The following is a 26838-nucleotide window of genomic DNA, read 5'->3' as shown; positions in this document are numbered from 1 at the left end:
GTTGCTTCACTTTTTCCTATTCTGCATTGTGTACTTTTAAATTGACTTATACTTTTCAAATTACAACCTGAATTAGAAAACAACAACCTAATTGACAGTTTCAATGCACATTTTGTATGCCAGTGGTGTCCAAACTTTGGCCTGGCAGCCATTAGCAAACAATCCACCTATCCCCAAGGATTCAGGGCCCAGCAGATACACTAAAGATTGTATTTGTTGTTGAAAAAAAACATGTTTTTATGCACCATACAACTAATTTCAGTAAGTAAAACAAGTTTTTTTTGTAAAATAACTTACCCTGTAGAAAAATAATTGCAAATATATTTGAGTTTCTGTCTGGAAGCAGAATAAAAATAACAAAGATTTTGATATGCTAGTTTATTATCTGTTTAAGTGACCCTTGTATCCTTAAATCATATTTAATGCCGTAGAGGAAAAAAGTTTGTTGTATGCATTTGAACCTAAGATAAAAAAAACTACAAACATAGCATCCTTAAAAAAAAAGACCATGAAAATAAATAAACAAAAAACAAAGTCAAAAAACAAACAAATCAATAAATAAAGGGTCTCTTGCTCTCCATGAAACGAACAGAAGTCAATGCAGCTGTCATCAATGAATCAGTTAATTCGAGTAATTGCCCTGCGATTGGCTGGCAACCAGTTCAGGGTGTCCCCTGCCCAATGCCTAAAGATGGGCTCCAGAACCCCTGCGACCCTACTGAGGATAAGCAGTGCAGAAAATGGAAATTTCAGTAACTAACACGGCACCTGCCAATGCTATCAGGACACCGTATTTTTTTCCTCGATATTTGTGGACATGTACTGTACATTAAATTATTTGAAAGGGTCGCACGCAGTAATCATTTAGATGGCAGCCATCCCTGACTGCAGTGTTTCTGCTTGATTTTCCTTTACTGTTGCTAGGCAATTGCTGCTAGTTTCACTGAATATCAGTTCAATTATCCTTTATGCCAGAAGCTACTCCTGCTTAAAACAAGCATCCTTTTCATGCAATGTTGCCCAACGCGTTGACAGCATTGAAGGCTATAAATTCTCAACTCATACTAGTTACTTGCTGTGATAGCTGACCAAGCAGAAATTGGCTGATATGTGGCGTTATGGGACGAAGACGGGGGGGCGGAAATTTGTTGTAAAATGGCCAGCTGCATTATTTAATGTGAGGAATTTGCTGAGAGCACAATCTGGTGGTTGTAAAATACTAATTTACCCTGGCTACGAGAGCGGGGGTGGCCAAACTACGGCCTGGGAGGTATTTGAGGTCAGCCAACCTTTTTTTTAGCGACCGTAGTGCATCTTAAAATGATTTTTAATACACTGTATGGCTGTTTTAAGTAGCTGATAGGTTGACTCTGTTTTTAATCTAGGAAACCTGCAAAGGAAAGTGCATAAGGTATGCACTGTATGCATCTTTTTCGCTATTAGCCAGTATCACTGCTGTTCTTTGTTTTTGTTTAAGGTGGATCGACTTTTTGTGAACTAGGAAATTTGATAGATAGATAGAAAGGGGTCAGGGGTTGGGTTTATAGAACTGATATGAAATTTTGCATTGTGAGGGTTATTTTCAGTACAGTCCTCTCCTGCTCTCTCTTAAATTTGAGTATCTAGTAAACTGCAAACGTATCAGTAATGCATTAACTATAGAAATAAGATCCAAGTATTCTCATCTCATCTCATTAGCTGCACCGCTTATCCTCAGTAGGGTCGCGGGGTGCTGGAGCCCATCCCAGCAATCATTGGGCAGTGGGCAGGGGACACCCTGAACTGGTTGCCAGCCAATCGCAGGGGACACGGGGACAGACAACTCACTCGCTCAGTCACACATAGGGACAATTTGGACCGGCCAATTCACCTGAAATGCATGTCTTTGGAATGTGGGAGGAAACCGGAGTGCCCGGAGGAAACCCACGCAAGCACGGGGAGAACATACAAACTCGGCACAGTAAGTATGTATTTGAACCCACGTTTGCTGGATTTGAACCCACGCAGGATGTTTGAGCAAAAAAAAAAATGCCATCTTTGAGTCTGAGTGATGTTTTTCAAATATTTGAGCCTATTTACTTAGCCCGCTTTGTGAATTGGAATATGTCTTGAAAAAAATTGGATCCCCTGAGCCACAGTCTTCATCAAGTGACAATAAAGTGTTGAGAAAAAAACATCTAGCTCACTGTTATCTTATGAAGACCCACCGCTTTGTAATGTCATCACAGAGAATAATTTCATTATCCTAAATGAATGTTAGGCTTGAGTAGATTCTCCAAGGGCACCTTGAGATTGAATTTGACTCTGTTATATTTCCCCCTTACTCACACTGTCTTGTTCCTTTGTTCTGTATAAATCTATAATCCCGTCATCTCCATAGTGTGCATAGTGGAACAACACTGTAAAATCCATTCTCCTCCGAGGCCGGGGTAAGGCTGAAGCATATCAATGAGCACTCCCATCGTGGTGCTTTCTCGGTCTTGACCAATCACGCAGCTTGGAAGCATGGGGAAAAGACAACATTGGTGGAGGATTGTGCATAGTGACAAGATGGCTTATTAAAGGTCTACATTCCAGTAATGCACTAAGCCAATCACAGGACAGGGAGTCGGAAAAGCATTAACTTGGACCGAGGCCCACCGGGGCTCGGCTCGCCCTACTTGTGTCCAACACATGTCATGCCAAAGTGCAACACCATCAACTTATATGTTCTACCACTTCACACATTCTGAAATTTCCCGCGACAGAATGTACGATGTATTTAAAAGGTGACACTTCTACTTTTTATAGAATTACACCAACAAATTTTAGTCTTACATTAAAGTATTTTAAAATTTTGTTCTAGGATTTCAGACTTTAAAAAGAAAAGGATAAATTATGTTGCTGAAATACTTACATTTCATATTTAGCAGATATTTAAAAAGGCAAAGAAAGAATTTATATTACCATAAAGAAACTACAGTATTTTCTGGACTGTATGGCGCACGTAAAAATCCCAATTTGGCCAAAGATCTGTAAGTGTGACTTGTAACCTGGTGCGCCTCATATACAGCAGAATACGGTGGATGAGATTGGTATTGCATACAGTAGTTACACATTACCCTAAGAGGTTTTATGTTGTACTACTGTGGTTGTGCAATGATTGATCAATCAATGAAATTCAGTGAGAAAACTCCCATAACATCGTTTGCAACCGAATCAAGTATTGGTGGTGAGATGGCAGATACTTAGCCACTAAAACAACAATGGTACAGGTGACATACGATAACACATTAGAGCCTACCTCATTGTCAAAATATTCTTACTCACGGTGCAATAAACGCTGATTTGCATAGTGCTTTTTGATAGGTTAAACTAGGGGTCGGCAACACCAAATCTTGAAAGAACCTTATTGGACCCAAAAATAAATAAATCAAAAAATAAATGTGTCTAGCTGCCGCAAAAAAAGCTTAACAGATCCTTCTAAAAAAATTGCATATTGTGATAAAGTTAGTTTCTGTAATGTACTGATAAACATATATTTTAGATTCATTACACACAACTGAAGGAGTTCAAGCCTCTGATTGTTGTAATATTGATGATTTTTGCAAAAACAGTAAGGAAAAAAAATCTCTATCTCAAATAATTAGCGTATTACATCCGATGAATAAAAAAAATAGTTTTTAATTTAAAACAAAAGTCAACCTTCAAATAACTATGTTCATTTATGCACTCAACACTTGGTCGGGAATCATTTGCTGAATTGACTTCTTCAATGCGGCGTGGCTTGGAGGCAATCAGATGTTATGGAGGACCAGGATGCTTCGATAGCGCCTCTAAGCTCAGCCACAGCGCTAGGTCTGATGTCTCTTAACCTCCTCTTCACATTATCCCACAGATTCTGTATGGGGTTCAGGTCAGGAGAGTTGGCGTGCCGTTTGAGTACAGCAACATAATGGGCAGTAAACATTTACCAGTAGTTTTGGCACTGTGAGTAGGTGCCAGGTTGTGCAGATGGAGGTGTGAAGTGCGCCAAAATCTCCTGATATCAAGCTGCATTCTGCTTGATTTTGATAAAACCCAGTGCACCAACACCAGCAGCTGACATGGCACCCGAGACCATCAATGACTGAAGGGTACTTCCCTGGGCTTCAGACATTTTGGCATTTCCTTCTCCCTAGTCTTCCTCCAGACTTTGGCAACTTGGTTTCCGAAGAACATGCAACAATTGCTACCATCCATAAAAAGTACTTAGTTCAAGAGAGCAACAGTCCAGTGTTGCTTCTCTGTCGCCCAGGTCAGCCGTTTCTGCCGCTGTTTCTGGTTCAAAAGTGGCTAAACCTGGGGAATGCGGCACTTGATGCCCATTTCCTACACACAGCTGTGCGCTGTGGCTCTGGATGCTTCTACTCTAGACTTAGTCCAGGATCCTGGTTATGCAGAATTTTCTGCCATACTTTTTCTTCCCACAGGCTTCACAATGAGGTGTCTTGATACAGCATTCTGGGAACAGCGATTTCACTCAGAGATTTCATTTTTTTTTGTCAGACTGAAACCACAGGCTGCAAACATCCTAGCCGAAGAACAGGTAGGTTTCGGGGCGGTAAGGAGCACCAAGTTGATTTCAAGAAGGCGTTTGACAAAGTGTGGCAGGCCGCTTTATAGGCGGCCATGTGGAAGTGCAACATGGACCATTAAACAACTGTATGCCAATGCCAACAGTGTTGTACTGAACAAGGGTACCATTGGAGCATGGTTTCAAACCACAGTCACTGTGAAACAAGGCTGCATTCTCTCTCTAACTTTATTCAACATCTTTCTGTAGAGGATCATGTCCGAAGCTCCGGAGCAACATGAAAGTAAAGTAAGTATTGGCCAAGATAGCTCAAACCACAGCTGCACTTGGCAGACTTAAACAAATCTGGAGGGACAAGGGCATAACAGTGAAATCAAGGTTTAGGCTCATGCAAGCGCCTGTTACCTCCATCCTCTCCGAAGCTTGCAAAACATGGACTCTCACAGCAAAACTGGAAAAGAAAATCCAGGCCATGGAGATGCGATGCTGCAGTAGAACTTCCGGGCATCTGCCCCTTAGCCCATGTGACAAACGAAACAGTGTGCGATACCATCAGAGGGCACATTGGACCTTACGAAGAATTGTTGTCAACTGCGGGCGGATGGAAACTTCATTCGTAAGGCACATTACAAGATCATCAGGATGGCCAAGATAGTTCTCTAGGGCACAGTCCAAGGGGGCCGAAGGAAAGGAAGTCAGAAATAGAACTGAGCCGACAACATTAAGGAATGGAATAGTGCCAACTCTGCCACGACCCAAAAACAGGCCAGGAACCGTCAACAGTGGAGAAAGTTGTCCAGAGTTGTGTCCTCATTGGTGCCCTGACAAACTATTATAAACGCATTATAAAAGAGAAAAAGCGTCTCAGAGGGCCGGCTAATAGTGAAGTTTTGGTCACAAACTACACGAGTCGGGTTCTGTCAAAACTCAGCCCACCTTCGCCTTTTCTTTTGGCACAGTAGTGAATACTATATTTGTAATCGCTATCCAAATATAAGGTAGTTTGAATGTTGACATGATCCAAAAGATGTTGTGTAAATGATTCTGAGGAGAGTGGAAAAACATGTCAGGTTTGCAAGGGCATGTCACTGTAGGCATTCTGTAGCCAAAGTAACGCGGCACTTTTGACCGTCAGTAACAGAGATCAGATTCAAATTCAGATCTACTTTATTGTCATTTTAGTACACGTGTATACAGAACGAAATGTCGATACATCTGACCCGCACAGTTTCCTTGAATGTACAGATATAAATAAAATGTTGTATTGAGTTGGAGTATTGAGTACTAATAATATACTAAATAATTATGGCTATGTATTGTATTTTACAGTAGTGCAAATAGTGCAAGAGGAGCAGCTAACCAGATGTGCAAAATGGGCAGTCAGGTAAACAGTAACAATAACACTGTAACAATAACACTGTAAGTACAATAGTGCAGAGAAACAGATGTGCAAGGAGTGGCTAGCTATGAAGAACTGCCAGTAGTGCAAAAAGTCAAACAAAACCAACAGATGTACAGATTAGCAGCAGTTTAGATTTACTATGTGTTTGATTGACCAACGGTAACGACATTATAATGCAGAAAAAAATAATTAGTCAGATTACCGCGATTCTAAAAAAAAATATATTTATAATGGAGTTATTTCCCCACACTGAATGTATGAATTGAAACTTTTTAAGTAAGAACTATATGAATATGGGGAGAAAGAAATGACAGTTATCCAAATGCTAGCCAATTAAGGGGCAGGTTTACTGTTTACCATCCAAACCAGACTTAGAGAAACTTATTCATGCATTTATCTCTAGCAGGTTAGACTACTGAAAGGGCCTTCTGACTGGACTTTTAAATCGAGCTGTGAGACAGCCGGAGAACATCCAGAACGCTGCTGCTCGGGTCCTGACTAGAACCAGGAAGTACGACCATATTAGTCCTGTGCTCAGGTCTCTGCACTGGCTTCATGTCGCTCAGAGAATAGACTTTAAAACAGCTCTGCTGGTGAATAAGTCTCTCCATGGTCTAGCACCAAAGTACATTTGTGACATGTTGGTCCCATATGAACCATTTTGGACCCTGAGAACCTCAGGAACAGGCCTTCTGCTGGTGCCCAGAGCCAGGACTAAACAGGGTGAAGCTGCATTTCAGTTCCATGGAATAGTCTTCCTGATGATGTCAGACAGGCGTCTACTCTGACAGTGTTTAAGTCCAGGCTGAAAACAGCTCTGTTCAACTGTGCATACAACTGAAAGGGTTCTATCTGCACTCTTCACTTTTACTTTATTTTATTTCATTGATTTTATTATGTTTTATCTGTGGTTTTAATGCATTTTAAAAAAACACATTTTAAATTTTCAATGTCTTTTCTTCTATGTTTTAACTGTAATTGTGTGTTTTTAACCAGTCTCTTTGCCATTTCTTTGAATTGCCTTGCCTTGCCATTTATTCGTGCCGTTTATTCAAATTATTTGTTGAACAGTTAACCAATAAAGATTCTCAAAGGGATTCATTCAAAGGCCTAGTTTTGGCATGGACAATATTGAGCAATCGTTGTTTTGTCCCCATCAATACAATGTGATTACTTAACAAAACGCAGTTTGTCACCACCAATATCGAGTAATTGTGTTGTCCCCACAGAATATTATGTGAGCACTGTCTCAACCCATACCCTGACCAACCCTATGCCCTTGTATTTACTCAAGACAGATTTTAACAAAATTGCCCAATCTTATACCCAATTTACTTCCTCTCTATTAAAAAAGGACTAACTTTTTCTTCCTTATAGTGTTTAAATCAACATCTCGAGATGAGACAGGTAAAGCGCTGGGGTGAGAAGGTTAAGGTTTTCATTCCAATAAAACAAAATAGATAAAACATAATCTGGGGTTGTAAGAACAGAACGAGACTGTGATGGTCTCACAAGTGGACTTTAAAATGGCTGACAATGATTTATATTAAAAATGGGCAGAACACAGTGGGCTATGACAAAAAAAAACATAAGACAGTGGAAAATTCCCAAAGTCCCAGCTTCACCCCAGTCCTTTGTTTAAATTAAATCCTGTATGTGGTTTGATAAGACCCACAGTCTCCCACCACTTTGGACAATGTAGACACTGTATAAAAACTAGATAAATGGCGACAAGTGCATAAAACAATAAGTAAATAAATACATTTGAATATATGGACAACTATGAAGTGCAATAATCAACACTAAATGAATTATTTGATTAAAATATTGATGTTACGGTTTAAACGAATGAAAAGGATAAACCTGAGAAACTCAAACAATTATGACTATATGCTGTGACACATTTCACTGTCACAACCAGCACACAGGGTAGACTCAATCGCGTAACGTTTTCTCACAATTTTATTGAAAGAAAGCGGAAGGGCAGCGCCCGCGATCCGATGGTCACTGATCCGATGGTCACTGGTCGCAGTAAGCAAGTCGCTCTCGTACTCGGATTGTGATCCGAACACAGAAGTGCATCTCACGTAGCGAGCGATGGCGGTGTTAGGGAGTGAAAAACTGGTTGGTAGCCGGGACTGGGAGAGCAGGGCGTGGTCGGGGTCGGAAAACAGTTGTAAGCCAGAACGGGAGAGTAGACGGTGACAGACGGGAGCAAGAACGGGACAGGTGGGAGTCAGGGTCGAAAAAAGGCTTGCCTAGTATACACTGAGGTTCGCAGAAGGACTGACAACAGGGGACAGACAGGACTGGGTTCAAATAGTGACAGGGGGGCAATCAGAACCCGCTGTGGTTGGTGCCAAACAGGTGATTCACATCGATCATCATGACATTCAATATGTTAACACTATCAAAGATAATTCTCACTTAAACTTTCGGAAATATTCTACTATCTTGGAATGATACTCTTGAAAATCACTGACACTCTTAATTTGACATTGTTCCCCTGTGCCAATTTTAAAAAGGACTTTAGTTTTGGGGCTCTATGCCAGCACACAGTGTAGACTGACTCGCATGCCAACACTTTGTACTTGACAAATAGCCACAGCAGGAGGACTAAAACACCTGGGCAGTGGTTTCACCTCTGATAAACTGTCTTTTTCTCCTCTCACAGGAGTGCAGTCTTGTACAAAGAGGGAACATTAGGCGAAAATTCAGATGATTCATGAGACAGCACTAAAAATCTTAATTCACTTGATTAACATAAAGCGTACAGATGTTTTTTTTTTTTTATTTATTATTTATTTTTTTCTATTCATAATAATTACAGTCGGGTCCTGAAATAACTTCTTTGTTGTACTCATTAGCTGGTAACACCGTGCAGTGTTGGTTTCACTGTGGTTTTTGATTATTTCACATATTTGAAACAATCCAGTCTACTCGCGTTTTGTTAGAAGCGCACGCTCGATCGAGATCCGAAGATAAGCCATAAGGGAATGAGAATAAGGAAGCTTTCTGTAAACAGGCTGGCAGTTTTTAGGGAAAACAATACCCCAAAAATGATAAACTAAGACAAATAATGCTCTTTTCAAACAAAATGTTTTTGTTCCCTTTCAATTAAATTACCATATATTTCTTTTTAGTACTTTTTGTGGAAATTAAAAAATAAAAATAATAAATGCAATACAATCAAATTGTCAAGAACCGGAACCGGAGGAAAACCCAAATGCGTGACGTTTCTCACAGAAGTTTTTATTTTACAGGAAATGAGCCAGTCAAGCACGTTAACCCAAATGGCAGTGAGTCGGCGATCGTTGGGCAGAAGACGTAAGGCAGCAGACTAGAGTGGAATGACAGGAAGCCAGAGGCTGACGAGATTGATACCAATTGCACGAGCAGATATCGGACAGATGGGGTCGGGGTCGATACCGGACAGGACGGGACAGACAGGATTGATATCAAAACTGGATATCGAAATTAAACAGGACAAAATAGACGGACACAATACCGGACAGGAAACACAAGCAGGCAACCGGAGTCTAAACCTACGTCTTGCGGATGCAGAGGTTCGTTGACCGACTGACAATGAGTGAGTGAGAGCACTGAGCTTGAATAGAAGGGAAGCCAATCTGTCAACGAGCTGTAGTTGGCGCCACAAGGGCGGGCCAATTGGGCGCCGTGGCAACCGTGGCAAAAATGAGAAAAATATATTGAAAATAGTTTATTTACATGCCCAAACCTGAGGACATTTTGGATTGAATTATTACAAAATTATTTGCCAAGCAAAATTAATTGCCGAACAAAAGAGTAAAAAATTGTTTTGTTTTTTTTACTGTGTATCTTTATCTTTTTTTTAACTGAGGTGGTCTGCTTTCATGGGGTTTCTAATGCTCTTTGACGCAGCTCCTGACCACCGACCACTCCAAGCAGTCGAAACCAATTTTCTAACGACCGGGTCATTTTATTTTTGTTAAATGAGAATAATATCACACACCTAAAAATGTGCAAAATCATCCGCTTTCTTAAAAATATTGTTATCTACCTTATTCTACTATATATTTTCTATTTCTTTTTTAATTTGAGTTTTCGCTGTGTAATGTTGCAGCATTTTCAATTCAATAGTACTTTCAAAGTATGAAAATCAGAGCACCGTTCTTGGGTAAACACAGTTGGTCAACTTAAGAAGTCCATGAAAAGGCTGTTTAAGAGTACGTTGTATGAACTTTGAAAATATATTAGGTTTGCAGGTATACAGCACGCCATGCTGTAGTACCAAATCAACAAAGTAGCGAAAATTGTTTCAGTGCGACTCACAGTATCGCTTCTCCACCACCGTAGCTTTAATGTGACAGATATGAATAATGAGACCACTACTTTCCCTATAGAGTACTACGAAGACATAAATGGTTGGTAGCCAGATTTTAACACACGCTTTGTAGTTACAGTATATAGGAGAAGCAAAAAAAAATAGTCCTCTACTTCACTTGCCCATGTCTCAAGGGAATTGGAGGCTCTTTGTGTATTTTTAGTAAGAAAAAATGGCGTTCGTAACTCTTTGGATTCTACCCTTAGCGCAAGAGTTAGAGGTTAGTGGATAATTTGTTGTTAAAACACTGAATTTCAAGCTCAGGGTGGCTTTAAAATGGGTACTCTTTGCAAACACAGATCCTGTCTCTATAATGGTTTTATTTATTTTTGATATAATTCCTTGAACCTGAAGGTGCACCGAGATTTCCTCCCTATGTGTGTTCAAATCAACATCCGGGCTGCAAGATGGGAGGGATAAAAATAAGAGAATGTTCTGGGGTCGTTGTTCAGGTCGTTGACTAGACTGAATCCTGTAGATGGTTTGATGGTGTTTGGGGCGGCAGTAGCTCAGGAGGTAGAGCGCTCGTCTTGGGATTAAGGGATCCCAGTTCGAATCCCAGCTTGTCCGTGTTACATGTGTCCTTGGGTAAGACACTGAACCCCTGATACCCCCAATAAGCAGGTTAGCGTCTTACATGGCTGCAATACAAGGCCGCTATTGGGAAATGTGTAGCACATTGTAAAGCGCTTTGGGAAGTCATTGACTTGAAAAGCGCTATATAAATGCAGATCATTTCATTTCATCATAAGACTCAAGGCAAGACCTCTCCAGGTAATCACAACACCACCTAGAACAATGCCGAGACTGTATAACTACTAAATGAACTGCATACCTGTAAACCTGTCTGGTTTTGCCTTACAAAGTACGTTTTTTATGCATTTCAAGACGAGTACGACGTACAAGGAAATCTGTACGGAAAAACTGCATGGACAATATCGCATGCGTCTGCCGCCTGGGTATTTCCCATCATGCATCACTCAGAAAAAAAAAATGTGGTGTACGATTATTTTGTACTTCGTACGGGAAAAAGACAGGTATGGAACTGATACTCTTGAGAAGAGGGATATAAGTTTATACAGTAAACCCTCTACATACAAGCTTCTTGACATAAAAGAAATTTGAGATACATGATATTTTTCGAGCAAAAACTGAGGGAAAATCTAAGTTACGGAAATTTCCAGAAGCTACCACCAGAGACCAATCGAGACAGTTCATCTCCTGCATCAGCTCTACCTATTTATAGCTATTTATTGTTAACTTAGTGTTTTTGGGAGGCCAGGAACTGATGGATTGCTTTTCAGTTATTTTGTATAAGGAAAATTTTCTTGAGATAAATTCAATATATGAGAACAATCTAGGACCGAATTAATCTTGTTTGCTGAGGAATCACTGTAACTACATTTGAATATATGAATGAACTAAGGTGTATTAATTACCACTTAAGGATAGACTTGATTAAAATATATATTACAAATAATGGATGGTTAAAAGAATGAAAATGGTAAAACTGGAAAACTCACATAACTGTGACTAGAGCAATATGCAGTGACACGTTTCAACAAAACCCCTTATTAGACCCTCCCATCTTGTTCATTGATGTGCGTCGATGTATGAATGCAGCCGTCCGGCAGATGCGAGCCAAGGCCGATTGGCAGCTGAGACACTTTTATGGGATGTCAAGTTTTGTTTGTCTTGGGACTGTTGATGATACCCAGGTGAAGAGTTTGCGTCAACTCTAAAGAACAGCTGAGACCCTTCACTACAGAATAAGAGTGGAGAATGGGATACACTTTGAAAGATAAAATCATATTTCAAAAAACGTTTTGCGACAACTGTCAGTTCTTAGAGAAGGTGAATCACAGCTTTGTGTGGAGCTTGTCAAAACAACCTATTACCCGATATCCTGAGAATCAAGTCGAATCAAACAGTACGTATAGGGACATTATGTAATATTTGACAACTAGACGAGTGCTAAAAAGGACAGTAAAAAATCTAAACTACGGAGACTTAAATGTCTAAACTTCACCTTTTTCGTTTTTTTTGCCCAGCCTTTCTCAATATTTTGTTTTTTGGTGTGGTACCCATAGCAGCAAGATGTTGGGCAATTATTCATCTTTTTTAAGAACGAGGCACATGTTATGTAAAAAAAAAAAAGAATATTTGTTGACGTACGAGAAAAAAATGCACATCTATATGATAGGTCATGTATTTATTCTCATTACTCAATTTTTTTTTTTATGATTTTTTTTTCTTTTTAATGACTAGAAGGTGCTAAATAACATCCAATGTCCCTTTGAACTTTGCAATACATACTGTAGTTAGCGATACACTGCAGACCCCCTCCCACTTACACACACACACACAACATAAAAATTATGCAAAAATATGTAGTGGGTCACAGAAAAAACATGCGAGAAGTAAAATACAGTGATACCTTTCAAAAACACGGTTTACTTTTATGTGCAATATGTTTTAAGTGTGATATCCGTAAAGGGCAATATCCCGGTTTAAACTGCAATATCTCTGTTGTGTTCGGTGACGGGTTGGGAAGAGCAAAGTGGAATGAATGTTTGGTGAATGTAAGTGTGTTCTTGACTCTAGCCACCTTCCACTAGGGGGATATGGCCTAAGTATATAAATAGACAGACAGACAGACAGACAGAATTCAATACTTCAAACTTTATATTCTTTATCTATTATTTATACTGCATACTTTGCCAACCTGGGTGGAACCCTAATTTTGTTGTAGTGATTCTGATTCTAATTTACACGGTTTTGCTACTTCACAAATTTGCAGAGTGCTTTGCGTTCTGTATTTTAAACAGTCCTGAAGATTGTAGTTACTGGTCATGAATAAACACATGTTTACAGTATACTGTTACGACCAGAATTGAATCAGGACCCAAATGCGTAGCGTTAACCACAAGGTTATTGATGGAAGTGCTCGCTGGACGCAGGAAGCAAGCCTCTCACACAATCGAATCGAGATCCGAATACGGAAGGAGATCATCCGGAGCGGGGGATGGCGGTGTCAAGGACGGAAAAACAGGTACATAGCCGAGACAGGAGAGAAGAAACGTGGTCGGGATCAAAAACGGGTCGGAGCCGAAGACAAACGGGGGGATCAGGAACGGACAACGGTGAAAAAACGGGTGCAGAAACGGGACAGGCGGGAGGGTTCATATGCTTGCCTTGTAACAACAGAGGTTCGCTGATGGACTGACAACCTGAGAGTGACAGGACTGGGCTTAAAAAGGGACAGGGAACCAATCAGGTAGCCCGCAGCGGCTCACGCCAAATAAGCGGGCACAGGTGAGGCTAATAAGCAATCATGACATATACAGTACAGTACTTTTATTTGTTAAATGATTGTTGGGCCTGCAAAAACGGTTTGTCGTTTGATTTTAATGTATTTCATTCTATAATAATTGTAAAAAAAAAAAAAGTTTCTACTTCACAGATTTCACCTGTCACAGTTTTATTTTTAAACCTAACCCCTGCAATAAACGAGGGATAACTGTTCCAAAATATAGGTTATTGGCACTGATTGGGTTAATACTAAAATCTGGATTCAGATCAACCACAGAAAGTCCTCCATGGAGTGTAGAATCCCCCGCTCTACATTAACAATTATTATGGAACCCCCAGGATGCTTAAGCAAAAATATGTTATATATGTTCCCCCACTTCAAACCCCCATGAGAAGGCCAGTAACCCCTGCCAGTATAGACCCCCCTATGAGGAATGCCCTAGGCATCCAATTATTTTTTTGTCCCTTCTTTTGCAACTTTGGAATGAATTGTATGAGTGGACCAGATTACTAATATCAAAAAAATTATTTTGTCATTTTTAGACAACAGGAAGTCTCATCTCATCTCATTAGCCGTACCGCTTCTCCTCATTAGGGTCGCGGGTGGGGCTGGAGCCCATCCCAGCCATCTCCGGGCAGTGGGCAGGGGACACCCTGAACTGGTTGCCAGCCAGTCGCAGGGCACACAGGGACAGACAGCTCATTCGCTCATTCACACCTAGGGACAATTTGGACCGGCCAATTCACCTGAAATGTATGTTTTTGGAATGTGGGAGGAAACCGGAGTGCCCGGAGGAAACCCACGCAAGCACGGGGAGAACATACAAACTCCGCACAGGAAGTCTGCAGCTGGACTTGAACCCACGACAGGTTCCCGAGACATTAACTGTGCCGCACAAGCGCTAACCACTGCGCCGCCGTGCTGCACAACAGGAAGTATTCCTTTAATATACGATGGAATATCAAATCAGACCATCTTAAAAGGCATGTGTTGGTGACATAAAACCTTGCCAGAAGCAAAAATAGAGAGTAATGTTTTTTGGTCAGAAGCCACAGAGAAAATTACTCATTTTGCTACCAAGGAGGGCAAAGTAAGCTTAACGGAAGCAGTTATCGCTTCTCTAACTGGCTTACTTGGGGCACAACGGGAAGATAGGACATTAGACCCCATTACAATTGGTTCATAAGCGCAGCCGAAAGACTTTTAATGAGTGATAATTGGCACACTGACATCGTTTCCGTGGTGTTGCTCTCGCACATTCCTCTTCCTCTTGTGAGAGCAGAACAAAAAACAGACTACCCCCCTCTATATGAATTTAATAAGAAATTGGTGACCTCGATCATGGACTACGCTACGAATCAGTATTTACTCATAGAGGGTGGTCAACACATATAGGTGGTGATAGAACCCCTAACCTTGCATGCTCAAAAAAATGCCCTTTTGGAAAGCAATTTTTTGGACATCATAACTATCAGGATAAAAAATTACTATTATCTATTCCACTTAAATTCCTCTTGAATAACTCTTTAATGCACAATTAAGGAGTGATTTGGATCAGTGCTTTTACCAGATAGGGCACACTAGTGCACAACTGGAAATTTTCCGAATTTCATCTATGTAAAACAACCATGCCATTTCTCAGTATGTTTGCTTTCTTGCAGTAATCAGTCGAATAGCTGTAACATTCATCCATAATATAAGGTAGCGGCATATTACTATTCTTAAATCATTATAATAATTAAGTACATTCAACTCCATTTAAAAAAATGGGTTTTTTGATGAAACTGTTTATAATTGCAAGGCAAAAAAATTCTAATAAATGAAAAAAAGTAAAAATATTGCACTGATTTGAGCTATTATTTTCTTATTTGATAGAAACAATTGGGATATATTATTTGCTCATTTTAAATATTATTATTGTTATTTTACTAAAAAAAAACATTATAAGAGATTTAGGAGGAAATATGTAGTAAAATCCAAAATTACAGCAACATATTTATCCCCACATTTTCTGATCTGATGTAAACTCGGTTGGGAAGAGAAAATTATTTGGGAAATTATAATAGTTTGAAGGGAAAAGTCAAATTAAATTAAACATGTATTGCAAAACAAAGGAAGCCGCAGTGATTGCACCATAAAGCAATGATAAGAATATCAAATGCTGGTGGGGACATGAAGGGTTGTTCACAATTGCATAACATTAAATGCAACGGGTATTGAACCCGTATGCCGGATCTTATCCACTACACTACAGACCCCAGATGAAAAGGCATTAGGTCTTTTATTATCACACAATTTGTATTCAAGGTACCAGATATATAACAATAGAGAGAAGTGTTCCCTGTGTCTTAGTTTAAAAGCATTGTAAGTGACAAACGTTTTAAATATGTGCGGCTATGTGTTCGTTTATATATTTCAGGATGACAGAATTAATTCCAACGAGGCCCTTTTCTTCATTCAGTTCTGAACAACCAAATTACTTCCCACAATGCTTTCTCGCCATTCAGTTCAGAATCTCCTGCGCTTCTTTGCTAGTTTGGCTGTACCAGGTACTGGTTAAATGTCTGACAATATTCGCCCCCCCCCAAAAAAAAAAACTTTACTTAAGAATTCCGTGATGATTAAATAAGACTCGATGCTTTTTCATGTGTGGTCTGAATCCCAAGAGATCTCGTGAATAGGATCTGGCACACTCCGTGCCATGTTTTAGGTTTGATTCCCGTTGCATCCAATGTTGTGCATTTGTATGCAGTTGTGATCAGTGTCAAACCGGTCATTCAATGCACAAATACAGCCCCTTTTACATTGTTTATGCAACCCTAGCCATAACTGTTGTATTAATACCGTACGTCTTGTGGTCCAGTGCATCTTAGTGGTACCTCTATATATGAATGTCTCTACATATGAAAGGTTCGGATGACGAAGTACCTGAACAGAGAAATATCGCCTGTAGTTACAAAGGCGTTAAAGGATACAAAGTCAAAATTACAGTACAGTCCGCACCACGACCAGGGTTTCCCGAACATAAACAAACTGCCTATCGCTTAAAATCTGCCATGCATGCTCCCAGCATGCTCTTCGTGTCATCGTCACTGTTCGGGATTTCAGAGATGGGGAGGAGTAGTTCCGGTAAGATAGCAGGGAGGAGAATACAGCGATAATTTAATCAGCACAAATTAAAGACATTTTGGCAAAATTCCACAAAGTCTCAGAATTTCTGGAAAAGGAATCACCCGAAAAGAGTGTTGACAAGTCGAGATATCGCTTCATCTGCCTCGTGCATTTCCAAAGGATTGTCAAAAGCCGGCAAAGCAGACGTTTTTCAGGCAAAAAGGTAAATGAATATTTTGATTGGTTCCTCTATTCTTTGTTGCTTTTACATTGTGTGCCTCTTGTTTTAGGTTTATTGTGTGGTAATCTTTTTTAACATGTGTTTGTTTCAAGTTTTTTATGATTTATTTAAAAAATATCATACTGACGATTGCGGGGCTTGTAAAGAATATCGCATTTGCATTCAAAACGTGTCGTTTTCAAGTTACGAAGTTACTCCCAGAACAAATTACATTTGTAAGTAGAGGTACAACTGTTTCACAAAAAAAATAATTTTTTTGGGGGGGGGTACGCCTCATAATCCGGTGCATTTATTGTGCAGAAAATACGGAAGTTGGCTAAGTTTAGCATAACTGCACATAAAGACACAACGATCTTCCTTGACTGCCTTGTTAAATATTCACACTGTGACGCGCCAAATCAATCAGGGCCCGCTTACTGCATGCCACTGACACGACCGCGAAAATTTCTTCATTTGGTGGCACAATCAATAGCTCATTACAGCAGCTTCACACGGGCTCGTCTAAGGGCCCGGCCCCCAGCGCTGTTCCTGATTGCTCACAGGCCAATTTTATCTGTGGGACTTCATTACCCGACTGCAGGAATCTGCCACTCCTGAGCACCACTTTTCGCAACAAACCAACTTTCTTGAGTGAAACAGTATTAAGGAATACATTTTCCTGCGTTATGCAAAAAAGAAAGGGAATTCTATGGTGCTGTAGAAACTGTAGTATGCATTTATGCGCAACATACTTTATCACTGTGAAGAATGACAGTTTTTATTTTGAAAATGAATCTCACTTCCAACCAAAGTACATACATTACAGATTTATTCAAGCAATGACGGTAATGCAAAAATGAAACGACACTGACAATCTGACAGTGGATGTAGACTACACTGCTGGTTAACTTTGAGCTATCGTGGAGCTTCGTATTTTATCACCGCATCACTCATGTCGTTATTTCAATCATTTGATAACATCTCCAATATTGTCAAACGCCAGCGGCAATACAGTCGTGTTCATTCCATACATTTTTCAAATGAATCTCAGAGAGGACAACAAGCATTGAAATGAGAAGGTTCAATTTGATGTTAAACGAGTTGTTGTTATCACCACGGGCATGTACAACCCCTAGCAAAAATAATGGAATCACTTGTCTTAGCCAAACCCTCACTCAGACATTTTATTCTGTAAAAAAAAACTCAGATCACAAATGTGTAACAATTGTTGTGAGGTCATTCCAAAGTGCATACAACACCAAAATAAATAAAGAAAAAATGTTTCAATGGTCAGTAAATGTTACTTTTACCGAGCAGGCGCAGGGAAATAAATATGGAAGTACTCAACTCTGAGGAAAAAAATTGTAATCAGTGCATTTTGAGATCGGAACAAGTCGGGTAGCCGGGACGAGCGGGAAGCCAGGGATCGGGGATCGATACAGGAAACAGAATCGGGCAGGATACAGGTAGCCGGGACAGGAGAAGGGAGCTTGGATCAGGGATCGATACAGGAACCAGAATCAGGATAGAGTTAGCCGGGACAGGAGAACGGAGCTTGGATCGGGGATCGATAAAAGAAACAGAATCAGGATAAGGGTAGCCGGGACAGGAGAACAGGGCTTGGATCCGAGAAACAGGTCGGAATCAAAACGGAAGCAAGAGTCAAAACTGCTTGCCTTGCATGCGCTGAGGTTCGCAGACGGACTGACCAGGAGTGAACGAGAATGACGTGTTTAAATAGGAGGAGGACTAATTGGGGAACGAGTGGCAGCTGGGGGTGAACGAGTGAGTGCAGGTAAGGGCAATTGGCAAATCATGACAATCAGTATGTTTAGAAAAATATATTTTGTGAAAACAACAGTTATATCAGGAGGTGAGTATTGTAAGGTGCTTGTGTTACCAGTGTCTTATATCGGTACCGATAACTATTCAAGTGTTAAGTATTGATATGGACATGTGAAAAGGTAATATTCCGATTTTTTTGTTTCAATTTGTATATAAAAGACATATGTTGTATGCAACTCAACAACAATTCTAAAGGGACATCTACCTTGTACACACACAAACTTGACCGCAGACACCATTATCAATAAGTCACCCAATACCGTAACTGTGAATTGGTATTGTGCAAGCTCTGGCATAGTGTCAAACAACACATAGATAACTAATATTGTAACTGGCTATTAAAGGGTGTTTCACAGTCAGAAACTACATAAGTGATAAATAATAAATGTACTTTTATACATGTTATTCAAAGAAAAAATAGTATGTTGGTATTCAAAGGTGATTTATTCTGGGCGGGCAGAAACTGTATTGTTTGGGTTTTTGGTGTTTTGTTTGCAGGTTAAGCTAATCTATACTTATTTCCTTTTTATTCGTTCCCTGTGTTTCTTGATTGGCAGTCATGTGCAGAATGCAAAGCAAGTCTAGAGATTCCACATAAACAAGGCAAGCGCTGCCACGGCACGTTAGTCACAGCGCCAGTCTGGCCTTTTCCAAGTCGCTACGCCCACTCAGACTGACAATAAGGTGCAAAAATGTGATTCTCCATGTGCCTTGCAGGGATCCCTGCAACCGAGAGCTTGTCCTTGTTTGTTCCCCACTTTCCTTTTCAGATATCACCTATCGCCCGCTACCGCTCGGAAGCCAAAGAGGTTGTGGCCAAGATGAGAGGAGTATTTCTGTTTTTCTGGGCTGTATTGATGACTCTATATGGCAAACTGTGGTGCAGGCTGCAGAGTGGGAAAATTGGCAAATTGGTTGCAGTGTTGAACCCTTAAAAGCCCTGTGTCATTCATCAACTGTACTGAAGTGAAATCTTTGAGTTCAGAATGACTACTTCTCTTCCGTCAACATCAAATTACCCTCCAACAGACTCAACTTCAGGCGTTGCTTCACATCGTTTCCTCTCCTCCCACAGAGTTGCCGTTATAGAGAAAAGTCCGCCAGGGGTAATTTCGACTCTCACTCCAGGGAAATTACTTTCTGTTGTTAGAGAAGAAGAAGAAGCAGTTTGTGAACTGCTTCATCAAGCGCTTTGACTCCAATAACGGGTGACATTTGGATGCAAGCTGGAAACAGATGGAGTCCATATATAAAGGCCCCAAGAGCACCTTAAAATGATGATGCATACAGTGTACAAATGAATGTGCATGTACTCATGCAACTCTGCATAAGCTTACGTGCATTATTGTGAGTGATGCCTTACCAGGGAACACGTTCCTGGAACACAATTACTTTTCTCGGTAATGAGTACTGTAACGTGTTAATAAAATTTTGTAACCCATTGGTCGTTACATCCTTGTGCAGTGTTACTCTTACGCCAAACGTAACATTTTGTTTTTAGCCTACAAACTTCATTTGACCAGAGCCCCTTGTTGATGTGTTATTTGTGCCTCTTGGTTGTGTAGACCTATTATTATATTATAATTGGATATTTTCAATGCAAACCACAAGTTCAAACTAATGGCAGGAACTTTAACCGAAAGACCAAAGTTCAACCTGATGTCAAGAAACGAGACCAAGGTGCAAGCATAAAACTGGAAGTTGCGGTTTCCAGCTGACCTATAGGACGCCTCAAAAAAAGGTATAGAAAACTTGCTTCAAAATGTCATAAGGAGACGCTTGCTAAGATTGTCCAATTGAAGACTTGTGCTGTGGTGGTCTCCAGAATATATTCTGCCAGTAAAAACCTTTTGAGAAGCAGTTCATCTACAGCCTCTTAATTTATCCACGTTCTCCTCACCCAAAATTCAACGAACACACGAAGGACAAGCTCAGAATCCGAGATACAGTTCTGTTACTCTGTTGTTTGGGAAGAAAGTTTAAAGGGACGGCCAGGTCTTGGTAGGTTTAGAGTTGTTTTATGCTCTCTCTATTATTGCCCGCACAGTGCTATGGCAGATGTGTAAATATTTTGAAATCTTGTAACCTATTCCTGCTTTGAACTTTCCTACAACTTTATCTCGAACCTACATGGTGTGTTTTTTGATCTTCATGAGGCATTCATAATGCTTTATAACGCTGTCTGTTGAGGTGCATTTAAACTTAGACTTAGTGACACACACGCGCACTCTTTATGTCATTGTCAGTCGTTTAGGTCGACATTGGATTTTTCAGAAGTCGTCAGACAACTTCTGGAGTTAGATGGCGAGCTGAGAGAACAAGGGAGCAATATGTTTGCAATACCCACTGTTCAGTTTTTTTCGATGTATATATAAATATATAGGTATATCACGGTTGGTCTCACATGATTATTCTTGGCAATGTGACCTATACTTTTGCTAGGCACTGTGCAAAGGTCCCAAGAGCGCCTTAAACACCTGATGCACACAGTGTACCACTGCACATGTGTGTACTCATGCAACTCTTACATGTATCCATTCTGAGCATTCGGTTCTGAAGGAATGAGTTGTAAATTGAGCACTTACGCTACATAAACGCGCGTGTGTACGTTCAGGCCACGCTTGGACTGATGAATAATTTCTGCCGCGGCCATGTCTAGCGCAGCCTGACTGCACCACACACATTTGCATTCAACTCAGACGTGCACACGAGCTTATTCACTGACCCAAAAGAACCGGGGTCCAAAAATAGGCACGACTATGATTTTTTTTAAACAAAAAAAAATTGCAATTAGGATGCTGTTTACTTTCAGGGAAAAGATGAGCAGCGGCGCGGAAATGTCAGCTCCCTTTAGGAGCATGACACGTGCTGATTGGGTGACCTCTATGCACTGCAATGAAAAGGTTGAGCGGTTGTGGGGTCCAACGAGCAGGAGGTATCAGATGATAGTGAATCGAAAGATTTAAAAGGTCGCTGCTGTTCTTGGGAAGATGAAAATGACGACATGTTCGAGACTTGCGCATGAGGGGATATCTTTTGATATTTAAACACATTTTTTCTGAACTAGACATGCAGTGAAACCATAAAAATGCAAAAAAATTGTTTTGTTCGCTGCAAGATATTTAGAAATAAATATATGAATAAATACAAACCTACAGATATATGCCATAAAAATAAATGAAAACATCAATATATCATGTAATACTTCAATATTCAATTTAGATGCAATTTATTCTCATATTAATTAATTTTTGTCATTCATCTTGTCATTTATTTATTTCTGTATTTATTTTGTCATTTATTTTGTCGTGTATTTTGTCATGTATTTCTTTCATATATTTTGCTCTGTATTTTGTCATGCATTTTGTCCTGTTTTGCATTTTCCTCTATGTGGAAAAGAGCAGAAAGAGTTGCCATTTATAGTATCATTAATTTGCTTTATCAAAAGATAACTAAATAGGGTAAAAAGTGGGGAAGGTGGAAATAATTACCATTGTCACTAACAAGAAGCCCTGCTCAATTTAAATATTACTCTTTTTTTTTATCAAATACACAAATGATATTCTCATTTTAACTATTATTAAAAATAAAAGTCGTATATTCTTACTTTAAATGAAATAATCTATGTTCAAGAATTTCATAAAAAAAAGAAAAAATTTGTAAAAACGAGCAAACATATCTGACAAAGGAAATAATTAGGTTTTACATCTTATGTTACTACACAAAGCTTTAAAAAAATCTAAATGAACTATAAAGTGAGATTTAAAAATGACATAAATAATGAGCCAAATGATCTGCAAGTGGAACATCCTTCATTCATTATCTGCACCGCCTATCCTTAGTAGGGTCGCGGGGGTGCTGGAGCCCATCCCAGCTGTCTTCGGGCAGTGGGCAGGGGACACCTTGAACTGGTTGACAGCCAGTCACAGGGATACTTGCTCATTCACACCTAGGGACAATTTGGACCGGCCAATCGACCTGACATGCATGTTTTTGGAATGTTGCAGGAAACCGGAGTGCCCGGAGGAAACCCATGCAAGCACGGGCAGATCATGCAAACTCTACACAGGAGGTTCGATATCATGACCTCAAAACTGTGCCGCACACGCGCTAACCACTGCTCCGCCGTGCTGCCCGAAAGTGGAACAATAATCTATTATTTGCAATGAGTCTTTTTTTATCTGATTGATTGCCATTTAAAAAAAAACCTCTGCGTATCTAAATACGAGGTTTCAATGAAATCAGAATTAACACTTTTATTAAACCGTTGAGAAACAGTCTTAGATGCTAGTTTGCATTTTGACCCATTTTTCTTGGATATAAACTAAATGACAAAAATGGAGGTTTCAAACCAAAGACACATTGGTATAAGCTTTTGAATATTTGAATTAAATAAGACCAAAAGTTACTGAGTTTCCCTTATAATCTTTGTAAACCGCTGGTGTCCAAAACATTTTGTCTGATGGGGACATGCATAAAAATTAAATACGTTACTCATTTTATTTACTATTTTAAGAACTTCCAGAGTACACTTAAATGTAGGGAATTTTGTTTTAAACAGGCCTCGTATTAAACAATTTTGGGGTCGTTTTAGAGATAAGGAAGAAAATAGAAAACAGGAAGAAAAAAGAAGCAAAAAGCTTGGAAAATGAAACAAAAGAAGAAAAAAACATGTAAAAGGAAAAAATGGATTAAAAAGGGAAAAATAGCACAAAAAAAAGCCGCACCCTCAGTAATATTTGTGGTTGTCTGGTATACCTTGAAAGGGGTTTAAGTTAGGGTCTGGTAGGCCTCCTAAAACCAATGGGCCCCTACCAGGGTTTCAACTAGGCACAGGTGTGTGCAAGACTTAGTATTAAACAATTTCGGGGTTGCTAAAAACCTTGTCACCCATTGTACTAAATAGCACCTAGATCTAAATCTTACCCTAACCCTCTGAACCAAAACTGCTGCAATCTATGGAAATATTATTTTATTAGTCATGTTTACATACAATTAAAACCCTCCCACAATGTGGAAAGAGAAACAATGTTGTTCATAATTTATTGCAATGTTTTTCAAGCACTGTGCCGGAGCGCACTAGTTTGCTGTGAGGATGTTTCTAGTGTTCCGCAAGAAATTGCCCCTTTTTGCCTTTCAAAAAAACCATGCCTTTCGTTCTGTATCTTTGCTTTCTTGCAGTAAGGTTCATCCATTTCAGTAGGTGACTTCCTGAGACATGCTGAACACAAATGACAAGAAAAACTCTACATTCAATTACGCAACATGATCATTTAAGCTCTAAAAACATTAACAAACATGAAACTAGGGATGTTATTTATGGAACATTTTGTTGTATGGTGTGCCTTGAGATTTTTCTTAAAAAAACAAGTGTGACTTGCCTCAACAACAAGGCAACAACAACGACAAAAAATACAAATAAATGGCCAAGTCGTCAAATGGGCCCTCTGCTATAGTTTGGACAACCGTTCTTTAAACCAAGACAGCTTAGGTTGCATATCCTGTTGAACCTGAGACCCCTTGTCTGTCCTCATTATGCAAAACTGTTCGGATGAAGAATACATTAATAAATGAGGATTTGAATATAAATGTTGTGTAAACCTTTGCTGCATGCATAGACGGAGCCTGGAGCAACTGTCTGCTCCCACTGCCTGGCTACTACATTTGAATACAGTCACTGGCCATAACATTAGGAACACAAAAACACACTAAAACAAAATCCACGGTGTCCTTCAACATGATAAAAAGCAAGTAATTGTAGTATCTTGGTCTCTTATTTGGACTATTTTCATTTGTATGCATCTCTTGTTGCGCGAGTGGAAGAAAGTCTCTCTAAAGAAACAGCACAATGGCTAAACCCTCTTCCAACCTGTTACAAATCATTTTCCAATTGTGTACTGCAAGTCCTACACATTGTACATCATTCACAAGAAAAACATTAGGACAACAAATGCTGTTTTTCTTCATGTTAAAACACAGATACAGACATTAAAGAGAGCTTAGGGCAGTAGACGGCAACCTATTCTCAACCATGGACCGGTTTAATGTCTGACTATATTCTCATGGGCCCAATGATAATATCAGTAACAATACCAATAATAACAATTATTATAATAATAATAAATTACGAATATTGAATATTACAAAATTTAATCATCTATTTTTTTATTTGCAATGGGGAGAAAAATAAAACCATGTATGATTACCTGTTATGTTGAATGAAGTTTTTTTCTATCAATAAAAAAAACTAATAAAATAAAAAAATAATAATAAGCCCAAAACCACTATGTTATCACTAAACCACTAGTGTGCTAAATGACTTAGGGAAAGGCATTTTGTCATACATTGTTTTGGCTGAACTATTTCCCATAACGCCCCATTAAAATGTCATACAACATGACAACCTGAGTAAAAATAGTGTGATAATGAGATACAATTGAATGCATTTTCTTTTGTCATCTATAATCCTAGTGGCGTTGTGATTAGTATTTAAATCGGGTTCAATTTGGATTGGATGCAAAACTGAGCAAATGATGTCAGTGATATTTGTCAACTGATCAATCACTGCTCAATTACGATGCTATACTTACTACCTTAAAACATCGATATAAGACGCACACAAACTTTGAGTTTGTTATTAGGTGAACAACATGCGTAAATATGCGAATAAAGACGGTACAATCAAAAAACAAGCCTTTGTTTTTCTTTCTGTGTGGCCTGGTACCGTGCCATGGCCCGGTGGTCGCCGACCACTGGTTTAACGTACTTGCTTTCAACTGCTTCATTCCAACAATGCAATTGTGCGAATGTCGAGATCACTCACTTCGCAAACTATGACCACAACCTTTAAGATAAAAGCAACATGACAGGCACTTCATTCAACCGAAAACAACGCCACATACATGGGACGAACAACCACACAGAGAAGTTGTGTTTCTTCATTTGAATACACAGATACAGAAATTGAAGATAGCTTGATGGATTCAATCTATTCAAACACCTTTTTGTTCCAAAGGTGAAATGATACATATGCAGGGATCATTCCAAAAACAATAGAGCACTATTAACACTGCCTTTAAAGAAATAATTGCATCATGACAGGCACTTAATTTAACAAAAAAACAATGTCCAGGACATAGGCTGGGAATAAACACGACCACAAAGAGAAGTTGTTTATCTTGATGTGAAAACACAGATACCTAGATTGAAAAAAGCTCAACGGATTGGATTAATTGAGCAAATTTCGCTTTCAACTTTTCTGTTCCAACACTGCAATTGTGCATAAGGAGGGACCACTCACCCCCCAGATAATAGAGCACTATTATCACCTTCAATAAATAAAAGCAACAGGATAGGCACTTGATTTAACAAAAAAGATAATGTCCAGTACATGGAATACAAATAAACACAACCACAAAAGGATTTTTTTTATGTGGAAACACAGATACAAAGACTGGAGATAGCTTGATGGACATGCTTTCAACTTCTTCATTCCAACACTGCAATTATGCATATGGTGGGATCACTCACTTCCCAAACAATAGAGCACTACTATCGCCGCCTTCAAGAAATAAAAGCAACAAGACAGGCACTTGATTCAACCAAAAAATAACATCCTGTACGTGGGATGGAAATAAACACGACCACAAAGAGAAGTCTGCACAGCAGGCAGCAGCACATCAGGCAAGGTGTACTCACAGTCCTGAGGAACTGGATCTCATCCTCTCCTTCTCCACCTTCAGCCATGGCTGCGAGTGGCTCCTCTTCCCAGTCGACGTGGGCATGCAGCTAATCCACGGTCGTACAGCGGCGAGACTGCCGGACAAACCCCGCTTCGCGAGCCTCCTTCACCGGTGGCCTCCGGGGAGGAGGAGGCGGAGGCGGAGAGGGAAGGATGGGAGGAGTGTGTAAAGAGGATGCTGATGCTGGAGACGGCGCGGAAACAAGCAGAATCAGAAACAACATCTGCGACGGCAAGCGAGCATGTTGAGACGTTCGAACAGCGATCAGTGCTGTCTATTCGAGA

The 26838-nt window shown here is 39.7% G+C and overlaps 1 protein-coding gene across 1 annotated transcript in view; it reads right to left on the bottom strand.

Annotated features, from left to right (window-relative positions):
• The window catches only part of LOC148351699 (ryanodine receptor 3), a 168800-nt gene extending 142085 nt beyond the window's left edge, over positions 1-26715 (bottom strand). Inside the window, exon 1 of the mRNA XM_088353681.1 lies at positions 26511-26715. Within this exon, the coding sequence (XP_088209807.1) occupies positions 26511-26558 (48 nt within the window). The 5' untranslated portion in view covers positions 26559-26715. The remainder of the gene's footprint in view (positions 1-26510) is intronic.
• Between the last annotated feature and the right edge of the window lie 123 nt (positions 26716-26838).

This window comes from Urocampus carinirostris, chromosome 15 (assembly GCF_059441175.1).
Source record: "Urocampus carinirostris isolate Australia breed hairy pipefish chromosome 15, RoL_Ucar_1.0, whole genome shotgun sequence".
Classification (NCBI taxonomy): Eukaryota; Metazoa; Chordata; class Actinopteri; order Syngnathiformes; family Syngnathidae; genus Urocampus; species Urocampus carinirostris.
This window is presented reverse-complemented; position numbering and strand designations above follow the sequence as displayed.